General features: G+C 37.5%; 1 protein-coding gene and 1 pseudogene across 2 annotated transcripts in view; both read left to right on the top strand.

The window, feature by feature from the left end:
- The first annotated feature begins 270 nt into the window (after window positions 1-270).
- The window catches only part of USP15 (ubiquitin specific peptidase 15), a 111,154-nt gene continuing 94,132 nt past the window's right edge, over window positions 271-17,292 (top strand). For both annotated transcript variants that reach the window (XM_090273544.1, XM_090273545.1), the window contains exon 1: window positions 271-409. In XM_090273544.1, coding sequence (XP_090129670.1) covers window positions 321-409 — 89 coding nt within the window. In that variant the 5' untranslated portion in view covers window positions 271-320. The remainder of the gene's footprint in view (window positions 410-17,292) is intronic.
- Window positions 13,898-14,504, top strand: LOC150012056 (large ribosomal subunit protein eL13 pseudogene; annotated as a pseudogene).

The raw sequence follows: 17,292 nt of genomic DNA on the forward strand, positions 1-17,292 counted from the left end.
AGAAGTCGAGGATGGACGGGGCAGAGGCACCGCTCAAGCGAGAGAGCATAAAGGTCCCCACCGAGAGTTAAAACCAGGTGGTCCCGGCAGGGAAGAAGCCAAAGCGAGATGCTTCACAAGCGGAGCCGGTGCGGCAGCACACCATTGCAGCGCACTCACTTCGCCCCCATGGCCAACTCTTGCACGGAGCCGCACCACCCCTGTACGTCTCTTTTGGTTTCGACCTGCCGGCTGGGAGGGGCCGCGGGACGCCATTCCCACAATGCTCTGGGGCGTACCGCCGCCGTCGCTGCCGCCTCCGCTACCGCTAGTGGAAGAAGATGGCGGAAGGCGGAGCGGCAGATCTGGACGTCCAGCGGTCTGACATCGCGACGCTGCTGAAAACCTCGCTCCGGAAAGGGGACACCTGGTAAGGGAAAAGGGCTGGGGGCGCTGCGGTTGCCTGAGGATGGTGGGGAACTGGGCGGGAACTGCGGGCTAGTATCTTTCGCTAGTGACAGGTGCGGGCAGGTCCGGCGGCGGCGCCCTGGGCAGCAGGGCTTTGGCCGTTCCGGAAATGTTGGGGCAAAGATCGGACCCGAGATGAGGGCCAGGGTTCGTGGCTTGTCCACACGGGCTTCGAGGCTGGTGGGGGGCGGTGGCGGCGGCGGCGGCTCGCGCAGTTCTCCTCGCCGTCCTTCCCGCGGTGGTGCCGCTCCCACTCCAGGCCTTCCCGAACGGCAGGTTACGGTCGTTCGGCGTGAATCTCTTCTAAATGTTTGACAGGTTCTGGTCCTGCGGCTTTTCACCATCTCACCCGCTTTACTTCTCCGGTCATTTCCTTTCCCAGCGTTGTGGGCATCCAAGTTCCTTATTATTCTGCTTCTTGCATTCTTCCGGGAGGCAGGTTGCAGGATGTTTGCGGCTCGTACTACACAGGTGGCATGTGTCGGGGCGCCACTTACGAGGAGAAAACCTTAGTTTCTTGTTCCGTGTCAGGAGGGCGAGGAAGGAGTAGGAAACCTTGGGCTTCGGAGAGATACCACGTGGTCTTGAGCTTCAGCAGAGGCTTGATAGGAACCGGCAGCGTTTCTTAGAAGTGCTGCCGTTCCCTCCCTTTTGAAACGTAACGTAGGCCTGCACAAAGTAGATAAGTCCACTTGAGGCGTAAGTCACTTGCTAGTGTACGGACTTGTAAAATACCAAAGGATGTACTTCAAACACTGAAGGAAGTGTGGTGGAGGTTTTAGTACTTGTCGTCTATATCAGGCGGTATCCAAAATAACAATATATGAATGTGTAAGATGAACAGGATGGGAAAGACAATGTCCCTCTTTATTATAGCCCTTGTCACCCCAACAGTGGCATTTAATTCAGGATGTTTTTTCATGTACCCCAATATGGCTTAGTGGAAGCAGCATTAGATTTAGACCTGAATTAAGTCGTCGTTCACCACCTAGACTGCAGTATGACTTTGAAGAAAGTTAACTTAAATCATTGTACCTAAATATCTTCATCTATGAAAATAGGCAATTGTAATTTCATTATATGGGTTTTACTTTGACTCAGTGAAATATTGTAAAACATGCTATGTTCTATTTATGAAATAAGATTACATTTCAGTTACATTCTTACTACTGCCACTTCTGGTAACATGCTGTGGTTTTAGGATCATTTTCAAGTAAGCTACTAGGTGGCAGACTTGGGACTTGAATTTAAGTACTTTGATCTAAGTCTTGGTACTTTTTTTCCTACTTAGTTAGGCTTCATACTATATATCATTAAAATCTCCAAGAGTGTAAACATACAAGTGTTGCATTACAGCAAAAATTATAATTTAATAATTGTTATTTATATTGGAGTGTTCCTGAGATGTTTATTACTGTGGGGAAATTTGACGTTTTCTAGGACACTAATGAAATACCCTAGCCTGTGGGTTGTTAAAGATTAAATCAGTTCTTGCTTCCTAGTGTTTGTTAAAGGACACTTAAAAAGTCTTAATTCACCTAGCCTATTGCTATCTCATAAATGTGGATTTCCATAAAATAGAAATCAATAAGTTAAAATATGAATATTATTTGTATGGCTATTCTCTTTAATGTTTGTTTTTGTTGTGCTGAGTAATAATTGATACTGTTGACACTACAAGATGATAGGAAGTTTGGTATTTTTATTTTATTATTGAATTTATTGAGATGACAGTGGTAAACAAAATTATACAGGTTTCAGGTGCACAACTCTACAACACATCATCTGTACACTGTATTGTGTGTTCACTACCCCAAGTTGAGGGTATATGGGGCATAATCCCCCTCAATCACCACCAGCCCTCACCTCCCCCACCCCACAGCTCTCAGCCTGCTCTGAATCTATCTCTACATATTTGCTTGTTAGTTCAGTTTGTTCATTAGAGTCCACATAAAAGTGAAATCATATGGTGTTTGTCTTTCTCTGACCGGCTTATTTCACCTAGCATAATGCTCTCCAGGTCCATCCATGCTGTCACAAAGGGTAAGATTTCCTTCTTTTTTACAGCCATGTAGTATTCCACTGTGTAAATGTACCACAGCTTTTATTATCCACTCATCTGCTCATGGACACTTAGTATTCTTTAAATGAAAGTATTTTTGCTTTTTGGCAGAGTAACTGTAAATCATTTTAAAGAGTAAATAGAGGGAAATCCATAAATTTGAGTCATTTTAATGCTTTCATTTTAAAGACAAACTGAAGACTGGGTATTTAGATAACAAAATTTTTATCCTCACTTAGATTTCCCTGCATATTTTAAAGGAAAAAAATGCGGGAGCAAGATGATACTTGCAGAGATAGTTTGGTTTACATACACGTGAGCCCGTTTACTTGCACGTAGCAGGTGAAACCTCTCAAAAAAGGAACTAATGTAGAGCAGAAGTTTGATTCAGAGTTTTAAGGTGAATAATTTTATAAATGCAAAGTTGATAATTATTCACAAATACAGAACTGTAATGATATTTAATAATTTAGTTGTTTCTTGGGCTCATGTTTTTGGAACTAATTAAAATGAGTTTTTAACATTAAAAAGTTATTTCTCTTTAATATTTTAACAAATCTTTGGATTAGTCATTCATGGGTATTTAGGCAAATCCTGTTATTATTATTATTTTTTTAACTGAAATGGGCCATTTGCAAATGGAACATTGTCTTGTTGTATATATACGTAACCATCTTGGAAAAACTGCTTGGACTATTGAGGGAAAAAATGGTAGGTTTACCATAAATTTATTCTTGAAAGTTTATTACTAATGTTCGATGTTATAGTTACATGTATTAAAATAATTAAATTTTGTTAATTATGTTGTGTGCACTTTGCAGATAAGGACTGCCTAATACTCTGGAAACTAACACCTGGGCAAGGGTGAATAAAGATTTTATTCTTCATGGATACTGGAGTTTGTTTATTTGTAAATAGTGAATGGTTTTTATCTGCAAACTGACTTTCTAGAGCTGAAGATATGTTACACAGGTCTGAGATGAGTAGGGACAAATTTTATGATATGCTTGATACTAGACTTTATAGTGACAAAAAAAGTCAAAATTGATACCTCATAAAATGATAAGGGATGAAAATAACACTGATTTCTATTAAAAGGAATAAAACAGTAGCCTCATAATGCGCTTTTTGATCTGCATTTCAGCTACCATGAACAAGATTGTTAGGATTTAGGAACTGTAGAAAAATGATAAAGGATCTAGTGTTGTTTAGTTTAGGATGAATGTAAGATAACTTAATCTTCAGATACATGGTAGTTTTTCCTGATGAGGCAAAAGGGAAATTTGTTTAAAGTACATTACATGTAAGTATATTAGGGATAGAGGAACTTTGTTAAAGGGATGATAATTAAATAAATGAGTTACAAAGACAAGTTGAGGGCTATGGAGTAATTTCTTTGGAGATGTATTTTAAAACAGACCTATTGTACATAAACAGATAACTACAAATCATCTGAATCTTTGCTTTATTTCACAGTTTTATTAAATGTCATTCATTTATCAGTTATTTCCACTAATGTTTATGTGCAAGTATGTTCAATGGTAGCATATACTAACTTAAAAAATTTTGCATGTCAGAGAGTAACTTTAATTTGTACTGAAAGTCATTTAAAATGTGTATGATGTTTTTGTTTCAATAAATTGCCAAGTAATAGTCCATCAAATCAATGAGGTTTTTAGGAGACATTGATTTCAGTTTCAGAACTTTCCTTCCATTCCTACTTTTTATATTGTATAACTTTGATTTACACTAACAGAAAACAACCTTATAATAACATCAGTTAATAATTTAAATAGGCACTATTAATCAATATGAACTCCAAATTGTTTAGTATATATTTTCTAAAGAAATTTTTACATTACTATTAACTGCTAAAATTAAAGTTGTACTAAAGTTTTTACCACGAAAATAAGGTATGGTGACATCATTTTCAGGAACTGAAACCAGAAAACAAAACTTATTTAGTGTCGGTAAATTGATAACGTGAGGACAGAAATATGACATTAAAGTGCATTTTTCATATTTTAGTTGCTTAAAATATAGAAAATAATTTTTATTTAATTCTTTCCATATATTTTTAAAATCACTTCTGAGTTGTTAGTGAATACAGGATTAATATACCCGCTTAGCCAAGATGATCCAGAGCTTTAGTCAGTGATTTGATTTATCTGTTTAGTGACATTTAGATTTTATTTTTTTCTACATCATACCATGTCCTATTACCATATGCAAGGTATTACATAAATGGTCTTTTGACAAAATAGTATTTGTGATAACTATTAATCTTGCTTGCACTAAGTATAAGAAGAAGTTTGACCATGACCTATAATATTACATTTAAAAACTATATTACATACTATTTTAAGTATTTACGCATGTTAACTTACTTAGAACCACATTTCTAGGGCCCTAGAATGTGAATGTGCCACAATTCACATTTGATAGAGTAGGAATTCTGGGCTCAGAGGGGTGTTCACACAGTGATATACCTGAGATTTGAACCCAAGTACATAGTCTAGGACTTTAATTCAGGCCCTAAAATCCCTGTGCTACACTCCCTCTTATTTTAAATATGTGTTTAAAAATGTAGTTTCACTTTGAAAAGAAAAAAATGGCCATTTTTTCTCTTTTATTTTAGTGGCACAATTCTACCACTTTATCCCCCACTCATCTTTGGTGAATCTTCAGTTTCGATATGACAGAATATATAGAGAACCTTAATATCTTGCTTCTAGAAAGTAAAATGTTTAAAGATTAATAGGTGACTAAGTGAATATGTAGAATAAATGTCATTTTGATCCAAAAGTGTATTTAAACTAAAGAAATTGGCGTCACTTAGTGTTGAGATTTTGGATGTTGTTTATCAGTAATCATAAGCTTTTATTAGGGACCCTGTGGCTCCTTCTCATATAGTTTTACAGAAATAACATATCAAGCAGATAGTAAGGACTTGTAAGATGCTTTGTTTTAGTACTTTGCCTATATTTTGAAAGTTTACAGTAGCCACAAATACATAAGTCTCTCTTTTTGGACTATGAATCCAGAGAAACAGCCCAGCCAAAAATGCAAATATGAATGATTGGTATTTTATGTTCCATGTTTACCGATTTTTTGAGAAATAAGTTGTAGTAAATTTTCAAAGTAAAAGACACTTGAATTAAAAAGGTACATGACTCTATTGATACCTCTTTAGTGCTTCAAGAAAACTATCACTCCGAGTAGCATTACTGCTAGTAGAACAGCCAGTTTTTCCATCTTACTCATTAGATATATCCTTTTTTATTACATGCACTTACTGATTTTTCTTTTCTTCATTTTGAGAGTCACTTTATTAATAAACCTTGATTTTTTAAAAAAGCGAATTGAAACCATTAGCTATATTGGCAAGGAAATAGGGGGAGGGTTGAGAAGTGTGTTTGTATGCAACATTTGATTTGATCCTCAAAATAAGGTTCAAGTATGTATTTATATTCCTTTCTTTTAGATAAAGAATCTGAACTCAGAAATCATGGGTTCACATGTGGTTTGCAGATGATAATACCACCAGGAGTGTACATTTATACATTTATTGAATGCTTACTCTGTGTCAGCCACTATTCCAAATGCTTTATACTATGTAGTCTTTAAAGTAAGTGTTCTTATTTACCTTTATAGCTGTCAGGTGATTTCAGAGCTGGTTTAACTTTAAGTACATGCTTTATAATTACTTAAAACACTGGATACATTGATACGTCTTTAGTATTAAATAGTTTCATACTTATCAGTACTGAAATGTAACTCAAACAGTATTTCATAGAATTTTTCAATAATTGCTAGGTTTTTTTTTTTAATTGAGTAATGTCAATTCAGTTTGTGCCTTTTATTTTCATTTTCTCAGTTACCACTGTAATTCATACTCTATCTTAAATTTATTCCCTTGAAGCCATTTCTCCAGATTCGTTCTCCACCTATTCTTTAAACTAGAGAATGTAGTTCCTTTCATTTTATCATTCAGTTTACATAGAAGTCACTACTAAAGAAACCTAGAATAAGACTGGTAATAAGTGACCTCAGTTTTGGATTCAGTAAAATGATGTATTTGAGAGAATGTCAAAAATGGTTCCTCAAAAAGAAGTAAAGAGGTCATCTTGTACTATAAGGCAGAAAACCTCTGTAGGATTAACCTGTATTTTATTATGCCTAGAACACTTCTGCTTTCATTTGTAAGATTCTGCATGGTTTCCTTTTAGCCCTCCAAAAAGAAAAGGAGGGTAATGACTTCTTTTCTTCTCCATATGGACAACTAAGAATACTAATACTCCCTTTCACTCTCTTTTTAGCTCTGAGAAGATTCAGATATTAGCAGATAATTCCTTATTGTTAGGGAAAATTGTCTAGCAGAAGTAGCCATAGAAAGACTTCCTTTGTGACTTCCGGCCAAAATGGAGGCGTAGACAGGAACGCTACATCTCCCTCCACAACTAAGAAGGAATACAACTACCTCAAAAATAGAAACAACCAGAAGTTCCAGAAAATCAAACTGCATGGAAGTCCAGCAAACAAAGATATGGGGAAGAAATACTCATCCAGACAGGTGTGGGGGGGGTGGAGCCAGGGCGGAAAGGACGCAGTGTGGTGGCAGCAGCGACGGCAGCAGTGGCAGGCCAGCAGAAAGCTCAGTCACACATTTCAAAAAGTCAAGATGGACACCTGGGGAGCGTTCCCAGCTCCTCACCGGACCTTGCAGCTCATGGTCCCAGCACCAGGGAAAGTGAAGCGTCATTGCTTCTGACTGCAGGCCAGAGGGGGTTGGGGTGGAGGCAGAAACTGTCTGTCTCAGCATAGTCTGCTTGTTTGGAGGGCCCCCACTGTCCTGGAGCATCTGCAGACCCACTCACCCTGGGAATGATGGCCAAGGCAGCAGCTAGAGGGGCGCCAGTCTGGTGTGGAAGTGGGAGAGATGCCTGGAAAAGGGGCAAGTGCTGGGCAGGCAGCGTTGTTCCCTCTCGGACCCCTCCCCTACACACAACGCCACAACGTGGTGAAATAGGTCGCCCTGTACTGACGAATCCCTAAGGCTCCACCCCTTACAAAGTAACAGGAGCAACAGCTCTGCCTGGGATGTGGAGGCAAACAAGCACAGGAGTCTGTCAGAATGAGGAGACAGAGAAGTATGGCCCAAAGGGGGGAACGGATCAAGGTTCCAGTGGGAGAACTATGCGATGAGGAGATAGACAACCTAACAGATGCAGAATTCAAAACACTGGTGATAAAGATGCTCACAGGCTTGACATATGCTTGAGTACGGCAAATGCATAAGAGAAGAAGTGAAGGCTATGCTAAGTGAAATGAAGGAAAATCCACACAATACCAATGGTGAAGGGAAGGAAACCGGGGTTCAAATCAATGATTTGGAACATAAGGAAGAATAAAACAGTCAACTAGTGCAGAATTAGGAAGCAAGAATTGAAAAAAATGAGGAAAACTTCCCAAATTTTGCAAAGGATATGGACATACAGGTCCGGGAAGCACGGAAGGTCCCAGGCGAGCTGGACCCAGAGGGGACCACACCAGCACACATCATGACTGAGGTGCCAAAGGTGAAAATTAAAAACAGAGTCTTGGGGGCAGCAAGAAAGAGGCCGATAGTTGCCTACAGTGGAGTGCCTATCAGCTGATCTCAGAGTACACTTTGCAGGCAGGAAGGCACTGGCAAGCAGTATTCAATGTGAAGAAAAGCAACCTACAGCCCAGATTTCTCTATCCAGCAAAGCTATCATTTGGAATGGAAGGGCAGATGAAGTGCTTCCCAGACAAGGTGAATCTAAAGGAATTCATCATCACCAAGCCATTAGTATATGAAATGTCAAAGGGACTTAAGAAAAAGAAGATCAAAACTATGAGCACTAAAATGACAACTAACTCACAACTGTCAACAACTGAAAATAAAAAATAAAAACAAAATCCAACTAAGCAAACCAGAATAGGAAGAGAATCGTAGCTATAGGGATCATTTGGAGGGTTATCGGCTGGAAAAGGGGAGGGGGAGAAATGGAGAAATGGTGCAGGGACTCAGTAGCATAATTGGTTGGTACAAAATAGACAGGGTGAAGTTAAGAATAATATAGGAAAGGGTCAAGCCAAAGAACTTATATGTACGACCCATGGACATGAACTAAGGGGGGTGGGATTGCTGGAGGGAAGGCGGGGTACTGGGCAGAGGGGAGCAAAAGGGAAAAAAATTGGAACAACTGTAACAACATAATCAATAAAATCTACTTAAAAAAAAAAGACTTCCTTTGTGAAAGAAGTCAAAGAAAGAGAAGTCAAAGACTTAACAAGCAAGGCCAGGGGTGGCTCTGAGGCAAGGCTATTCTAAGTTTTAGAAAGTCAGTTTAAATCAAAACCTGAGAGCATTAGAGACAAAATTAATTACTTGAGTGAAAAGAGCATCAAGTTCCTTTAGTGAAAAGCAAAAAGACTGGGAATGATGAAGGTGAAGTGATTATGTTAAAAAAAGAAAAACCCTGATAATTCACATTGCTTTTAATATTATTTAACAATAATACTTGAACAGCTTGAGAGGGTTTAACAGCTTAATCAAGATATTTATTTTTATTGCTGGGGGAGGGGAGGTACTGGGCAGAGAGGAGCAAAGGGGAAAAAACAAACTGTTGTAACTATAATCAATAAAGTATACTTTAAAAAATATTTTTATAGGTGGAAAATTTATATTCATAAATTTGAATGCATTTAAAGCTGAGGAATCTTGATTCTCAGGAGAGGTATAGCTTAAGTAGTTATATGTACCATATAATTTTGGTTATGGTTACCACTCATTTACCGTGTTAAGAACTTTGTATACATTTGAAATAAGTGAGTATTCTCATTTTATAGTTACACAAACAGGGTACAGAGTTCAGTACACATGGCCATACACTCAGTCAGTGGTAGAGCAGGGATTCTGGCTTAGCCAGTCAACTGTAAAAGCCTGCATTTTCACCTGTGCTGCCTGAGTATGAGTGATAGAGCTATACCCATATTATGGAAGCAACTTTTTGAGGGATGACTGCTTGGAAATATTAAAATCAAGAAGTGAGAGCGTTGCCATTTTAGTAAAACATCACGTTTGTCTGTTATTTGTATGAGGAACCTATAGAATTTTCTGGATCTCCCTAGGTTAGCATTCTAAATAGTTTCATTTCTAACTAATATAGTAGTTTCATTTCTAACTAGTATCTGCTTTGATACAGATAGTGGTTCCCATTTCCTGTACATTATTTACTTATTCCTGCATTATACATCATTCATATTATTTCAAATACACTTTATCAATTCCTGACTTTAAAACCTACTCAAAACCAATCTCTGTAAAATCATTTCTAATAATCCTACCATTAAATATATATATAACAGCTTTATTGTGATATAATTCACATATTGTACAATTCACCCACGTAACATGTACCGTTTATTAACTTTGGGTGTATTCACAGTCATGCAACCATCAACACAATCAGTTTTGGAATATTATCACCCCTAAAACGTACCCTTATCTGTTAGCAGTCCCCCAATTTCTCCCCAACTCCCCCTGCTCTAGTCTAAACAGCTACTAATATACGTTCGGTTCTATAGCTTTACCTATTCAGGGTATTTCATATAAATGGAATCACATAAGATTTCTGTGTCTGGTTTTATTCACTTAACATAATATTTTTTAGGTTCACCCATGGTTTAGTATGTATCAATATTTCATTTCTTTTTATTGCCAGACATTTCATTGTACAGAGACCACATTGAATTTATCACTTCATGAGTTGATGGACATTTGGATTGTTTACATTTTTTGGCTGTGGACATTTGTGCGCAAGTTTTTGTGTAGCCATAATTTTAATTTCTCTTGGTTATATACTTAGGAGTGGAATTGTTGGGTCCCTATATTTTTGAGGAACTGATAGACTCTTCCAAAGTGGCTGCAGCAATTTACTTACTTTGCCACCAGCAGTGTATGAGGCTTCTGACTTCTCCACATCCTTGTCAGCATGTTATTGTCTTTGTGATCATAGCCATCTTAGTGGCTGTGTAGTAGTGTCTCATTGCTGTTTTGCATTGTGTTTCCCTAATGGCTGGTGATGTTGCACATCTGTTCATATATATATATGCTTATTGACTATTTGAATATCTTCTTTGGCAAATGCCTGTCTGGGTTCTTTGCCCATTTTTGAATTTGGTATGTGTCTTTGTATTATTGAGTTAAGAGTTCTTTACATATTCTAAATACAAATTTGTTATCCAATGGATGATTTGTAAAATTTCCTCCCTATCTAAAGGTTTTCTTTTCACTTTCACAATCTTACTTGGCCTCCTTCTTGAGTTCCTTATTTGTTTTAGTTTAGATGTAAAAAGAAAAGAGGTCATAAAAATGAGTTCTTGCTAACTGATGAATTTAATGTGCAGAACAGAAAAGAAGTTGGAAATGCTCGAAATGTAAAATTTAAGGTATAAGTGGATGATTTAACAAGCCATTTGCTTATTTAAAAGAACTTAACAGATTTCTTTGGTTAAGATTTCCTGAAACAATGAAAGTCTTAGTTTTAGTTTGTGGTACTTAAAAAATTTTCAGTAAAATATTTGGTAAAATACTAGGTATTATTATCAATGTCTCCTTTATTAAGATAGTTTTATGCCATCGCTACTCAAATTTTATTTCATTAAGTGAGAGGATTAGTCATAGATTGAATTAACAAATTAACATCCAGAACTGTTTATGCCATTAATTTTGCACAAGAAAGTTATATATGTTGTTCTGAGATTAGTGTGGTACATTGGATGAGGTTGATATTTTTATGTATTTTTTGTTGTTGTAAAAGAATGACTATCTTATAACTACTTTGCTAAAAGTTAGAAGTTTTAAAAAATAAACAATGTTATATTCATGTCACTGTTAGGTAAATTAAGCATTATGAACTTATCTGAACGTTGTCAACTTAAACATACTAATTTAAAAAAAGAAAAGGAACTGTGGTTTCCTAAATTTTGCTACAGGGATTTAGTCATTTCCCTGTACTACTTTTAAACTATATCTAAGACTATTTCTGAACCATGTATTGGTCCCTATATATCTTTATTAAATTTGCTTCTAGTGTATCTAAAAACACTAAACAACTTTTGAACCTCTCCTATCTCCCCCTGCCAACTGCCTCCCACCCAATCTGGCCTTTTTAGTTCTTAATTTAGCTTTTCTGCATTTGAGGACTGTCTTAAAATTAACTCAGGTTTATTTGGAGTACTAAAATTGACCTAGCCTCTCTGGAGCTATTTAATCATTTTATACAGACCACAATAATATTGTCTTTCTTGATCCCTTCAGAATATTTAGCACTATACAATTTAGCCTTTTAAATTACTCATAACATAACTTCATGTAAGTTTCTTATATATTAATCATTTCACATGTATTTGATCCTCCCACCAATCCCGTAAAATATTCCCAGTGGTCTTTATAAAACGTAAATCATGCCATCTCTCTTCTAAAAAACCTTTCAATCTTTTCTCATTGCATTTAGGATGAAATATCTTTATCATTACCTTAAAGGGCGCTATGTACGTATATAGTTTGGCCCCAGACCACTTCTCCAGCCTAGCATTTCTCCTCCCCTGTTATAAACTCCAACTTCATTTAGTAAATTCCTCCAGCACACCAAAGTCCCAGAATTGCTCTGGCCCTAGCACATACTTGCTGTTCCTTCAGTATAGACAGCTCCCCACCCCTTACTCTTCCTGATATAATTCCTATTCATATGCTAAAATGTTATTTCTTCAAAGAGACTTTATTCTAAATAGGGGCTCTTTTTTATGCTTTTATGGCTCCTTGTACTTTTGTTCACAGACTTGCAACGATATTTTACTATGTATCTTAATTACGCACTGTTTCTTCACTGGACTCTGAATTCCATGAACATAGGGACCTGTGTTGTTTTGCTAACCACCTATTCATGTGGAATAGCATATTAGACCTCCAGTAAGTGTTTTTAGAATGAATGAATTTCCATTTCTAAAATACACAATCTAAAGATTTTAGTGCTCAGTAACTTCTCTGAGACCTCACAGCAAGTAATGTCAGAAAGAGAATTTTGGTCTAGTACTTTTCTACAGTATATTTAGAATTCATATATAGTCAAGTCTGATTTCAGCAATTTAGATATTTACAAGCAAAAATAATCACAAACACAAATTGAGAATGGGTATGAAAAAACTGATCTGCAATTTAGTGTTTACCACAACTCAAGAAAACTCTTAAGAGGAAGATAGTATTTATTTTTTCATGTTGTTTTAAATTGAGGTGAAAACATGACTCATCAGGCTTTACTACTAAGTTTCTGATAGGCCTACTTTGAAAATACTTATTTTGTTCGTAAGTAAAATGGATAAAAATTGCTAGACTATACCTTTTAAATAAGTATGTCCATTCTTATTTATACTTGATGATAACATTATATTTTTTCTGCTACTTCACTTTATAAAGAGAACATTTCATGAAGAGAATATGATGTATGATTTTTACCAAGCATCCTGGCTGGTTTAGCTCAGTGGATTGAGCGTCGGCCTGCGAGCTAAGTGTCGCTGGTTCGATCTTCCAGTCAGGGTACATCAGAGAAGGAAAACTCTGACTCCAAAAAACCTCCGCTGCCTTGCGGCATACCTCTTCAGGGGAAAGGCTAAGGGAGTAAACCCTGACAGAAAATCCGGAGCCGGAGTCCCTAAGACGGTTTGACGTTGTAGTCAACACCGGCAACTCCTGCGGCGCACCTGAAGCCAAGCTGTATTGACTCCGTCTTTCCCTTGGACCCTTCAGCTGCGAAGAGAGGGGGGGTCTGCTGCATGGGCAACAGCAGACCCTCCATATCACCCTGCCCAGGCTCTGTAGCTTCAGCGTCATCACAAGATGTCGATTCAACACGGGAGGAGACAGATACCGTGTCACTCCCGAGTCGGACTGCACAGCCATTCTCGGCGGTGCAGATAGACTCTTAAGAAGCTACACCATCGTCTCTCGAGACGGACGGCTGCCGACGATGTTATATCTCTAGCCTTTGTTAAATATGTGGGATTTAAAGTAAAGTTTAATACAGTAGAAAGAGCATTGAATCATAGAATCTGAAAACTAGAGTACAAACTGAAAACTGGCCCTGTCTCCCCACTTAGTAGTGTTGTGTGACCTTGGTAAAAGTTACTCTAATGATAAACTAAGGAACGTGAAAGCACTCCATACAGAAAACTTTATATAAATATAAAGCATTTATAGTTATGCAATATTAGTATTTTAATATTTAAACAGAGGACTGATAAGATCATATTTCTCTTTAAAATGTCTGTGGCCTTTCCTGCGGTGGCCAGTAGGCAGCAGCCATGACACCCAGCTGAAATGGCCTGATTATGAAGCCCCACTTCCAAAAGGACTGGCCGTGGCACATTCCCATGTGGTTTAACAAGCCTGCGTGGAAGATCCACAGGCAAGCCAACAGCCAGCTCCTGGCCCTGTGCGCCCTGCTTAGGACCCACGTGGCCCATAGGGAGATGCCCAGGCTGAGGTACCACACCAAAATGCCAGCAGCATGGGCTTCAGCCTCGAGTTAAGTGTGGCCGGCAAGCACAAAAAGGTTTCTCGGACCACTCGGATCTGCAGGCGCTCAGCGTGCAGTAGCTGAGGGAGTATTGCTCTGCTCATCCTCTTCCGCGGCCCCAACAAGGAAGACAGTTATGCTGAAGAACTCAAGTTGGCCACCCAGCTCACAGGACCAGTCATGACTATACAGAATATCTACAAGGAGGAGAAAGCGAGGGTCATCACAGAGGAGAAGAACTTCAATCTGTTTTGACAGTTTTTGCATGGCCCATACCAATGCCTGGCTCTTTGGCGTCCAGGCAAAAAGAGTTAAGGGAGCTGTGCACAGGATGTTGAAAAGAATAAATAAAGTTTGTTGGCAACTTGTGATTTAAAAATGTGGCAGCAGAATAGAGGGAAAATTAAAAGCAAGCAAACTTAAAGCAGAGAGGCAAGTTAGGCAGCTATTACAGTATAGTAATCTATGCCACTAAAAATGATGGGGAAAAGGAGGTACAAAACTGAAGTACTTTTCTGAATGAAGAGGAGAGGGACAAATTTGGTTACTAGATGTTATAGGATGAGGGAGGAATATAGAATATTTGTGATTTCTGGCTTGGGAAGTTAAATTACCACTTATCAAAGGAATACTAGAGAAGAAGTACATTTGAAGCTGTGAAGATGATTGATTGATGACTCAGGGTTGAAATGTCTGAAAAATCCCAGTTGACATGGCTTATTAGGAATTGGAAATAATGGTTCAAGAACTTGGGGACTGGCCTGGGAATACAGATTTTGGGAGTATTGACATGAATTACAATATTATTGAGAGTATAAACATAAAGAAGAAATGAGAGAACTCTGTGGAATACTGACATTTAAACAGACGAAGGGGATGTTTAAAAAAGTATATCCCCTCAAAAAAAGGTAGAGTTACTTTTTTTCCTTTATTTTTATTGTTGACACTGTCTGTTGCACTGTCACCCAGTTATGTATACTATTCTGGCTTATTTACTGGCTGCTCTAGTTCCCAAAAGGAAATGATTCCTTGAAAATGAATATATTACTATATATCAGAATCCTTTTGATAAATTTAGAAACAGTCAAATAAATAATGCTTTTCCAAAGAAAATTCTTCAAAACTTATGTAAATTTTTATTAAAACAATGCACATTCATCTGTTAGGGGAGATAATTTATTATCAAAAATAAATATGAGATGATATAAAATTATGAAACTTCAAAAATAAAGTCAGACTAAAACTCATATATTTTGCTGTACATACTTTTATTCCAGTTTTTAAAAGCCTATGCTCTATTTATAGTTATTTTTCTTATTTTTATGCTTAAGTTTCTCATTTGTTGACTGTCACAACAATAAAACTGTTGTCAATTTTATTGGCCTCAACATTATTCATAGTCTATACATTTGTGTGTATGTATATGAAGGTATATATACCATTATTCTGTTAAATAGCAAACATAATCATATTTAATATCATTTCACAAAGAAGAGTACAAAGAAAAGTATACCAAAATATCTGTGTAACACTTCTCTAAGTTAAAAAACAAACAATAAAGGTAAATTGAATCTTTTTATGTTTCCCTAATTCCATCCCCTTCCCTCCCTTGACAGAGGAAGCCACTATCCTGAAATTGATTTTTATTATTCTCTATACTTTTAATATACATGATCTGTAAATAATATGTATAATTTGTGACATGAGATTTATTCATGTTAATACATGTAGTTGTATTTTTCATTTCACTTTTGTGTAATATTTCTTGATATGAATAGTATTAGGTTTTTCTCAATTTTCTTAAAAATTATGCTCACAGTTGTGGTAATGTAAATAAGTGCAAGAGTTTCTGTAGGATAAAACTTAGCAGTGACAATACATAATTATATGATATGCATATCTTCATTTTTAACAGGTATTACCAAATTCTCTTGTGAGGGATCTAATTTACATTCTCAGTGACAGTATATGAATTTCTGTTACTACATATTTTTTCACTCTTAATATTGTTAATGCATGTGCATGTACATGCCTATGTGTTCACTAATTTCATGAGAATGATATGGTATTGAGTTAATTTGTATTCTCCCCATTGCTAAGGAGATTGAACACCTCATATGTATAGAGGCCATTCTGTTTCCTGCTCTATGAACTGCCCTTTTTTTCCTTCCTTTTTAATTAAAGGAGTTCATGTATTCTTTTTTTTTTTCAGATTTAATGTGTTTTATTGATTAAAATATTACATTTGTGCCAATTTCCCTTCCCTCTGCTCCCCTCCACCCGGTGGCCCCCCTCCCTCCAGTTGTCCCCCCCTTTTAGATTATGTCCATTGGTTGTGCATACAGTTCCTCCCAATCTCTCTCCGTCTATTCCATTCCCTCCTACCATGATCCCCAATTCCTATATCGTCTCCCTCCCTCTCCCCACTCCCCCTCCCTGTTGACCTCCCCCCACTATGCTTCCCTTACCCACAGTTCCTTTTCCACTCTCGTTGCCTGTTTCGTTTGCCTTTGTTTCATCTCCCTAGCTTCTGTTTTTTAAACCAGTCCCTTTAACATCTCATATAACAGTGGTTTGGATCTAATGAACTCTTTCAGTTTTATTTTGTCCTGGAAACACTTTCTCTGTCCTTCTATTCTGAATGACAATTTCGCTGGATAGAGTATTCGTGGTTGTAGGTTTTGGATTTTCATTACTTTGAATATTTCTTGCCAGTCCCTTCTTGCCTGTAGTGTTTCCCTTGAGAAGTCAGCTGATAGTCTAATTGGGACCCCTTTGTACATAATTCTTTTCTTCTCTCTTGCTGCTTTTAAGATTCTCTCTTTATCCTTAATTTTTGACATTTTGATTATAATGTGTCTTGGAGTGGTTCTCCCTGGGTCCAGTCTCTTGGGAACTCTCCTTGCTTCCTGGACCTGCATGTCTATTCCCTTCCCCAAGTCTGGGAAGTTCTCCTTTATTATATTTTCACTCAATTTTTCAAGTTCTAGTTCATCTTCCTCATTCTCTGGCAAACCAATGATTCTTATGTTGGGCCTTTTATAGCTGTCCCAGAGGTTTCTGATCCTCTCATTGTTGCTTGCCATTTCCTCTCGCTGCATTGGTTGACTGCTTGTTCCTTCTCCATATTCCAGTTTGTTGAAATGAACTCTGGATTCCTCACCATCTGTCTCGTATGTG

This window comes from Furipterus horrens, unplaced genomic scaffold (genome assembly GCF_987537825.1).
Source record: "Furipterus horrens unplaced genomic scaffold, mFurHor1.1.pri manual_scaffold_4, whole genome shotgun sequence".
NCBI lineage: Eukaryota > Metazoa > Chordata > Mammalia > Chiroptera > Furipteridae > Furipterus > Furipterus horrens.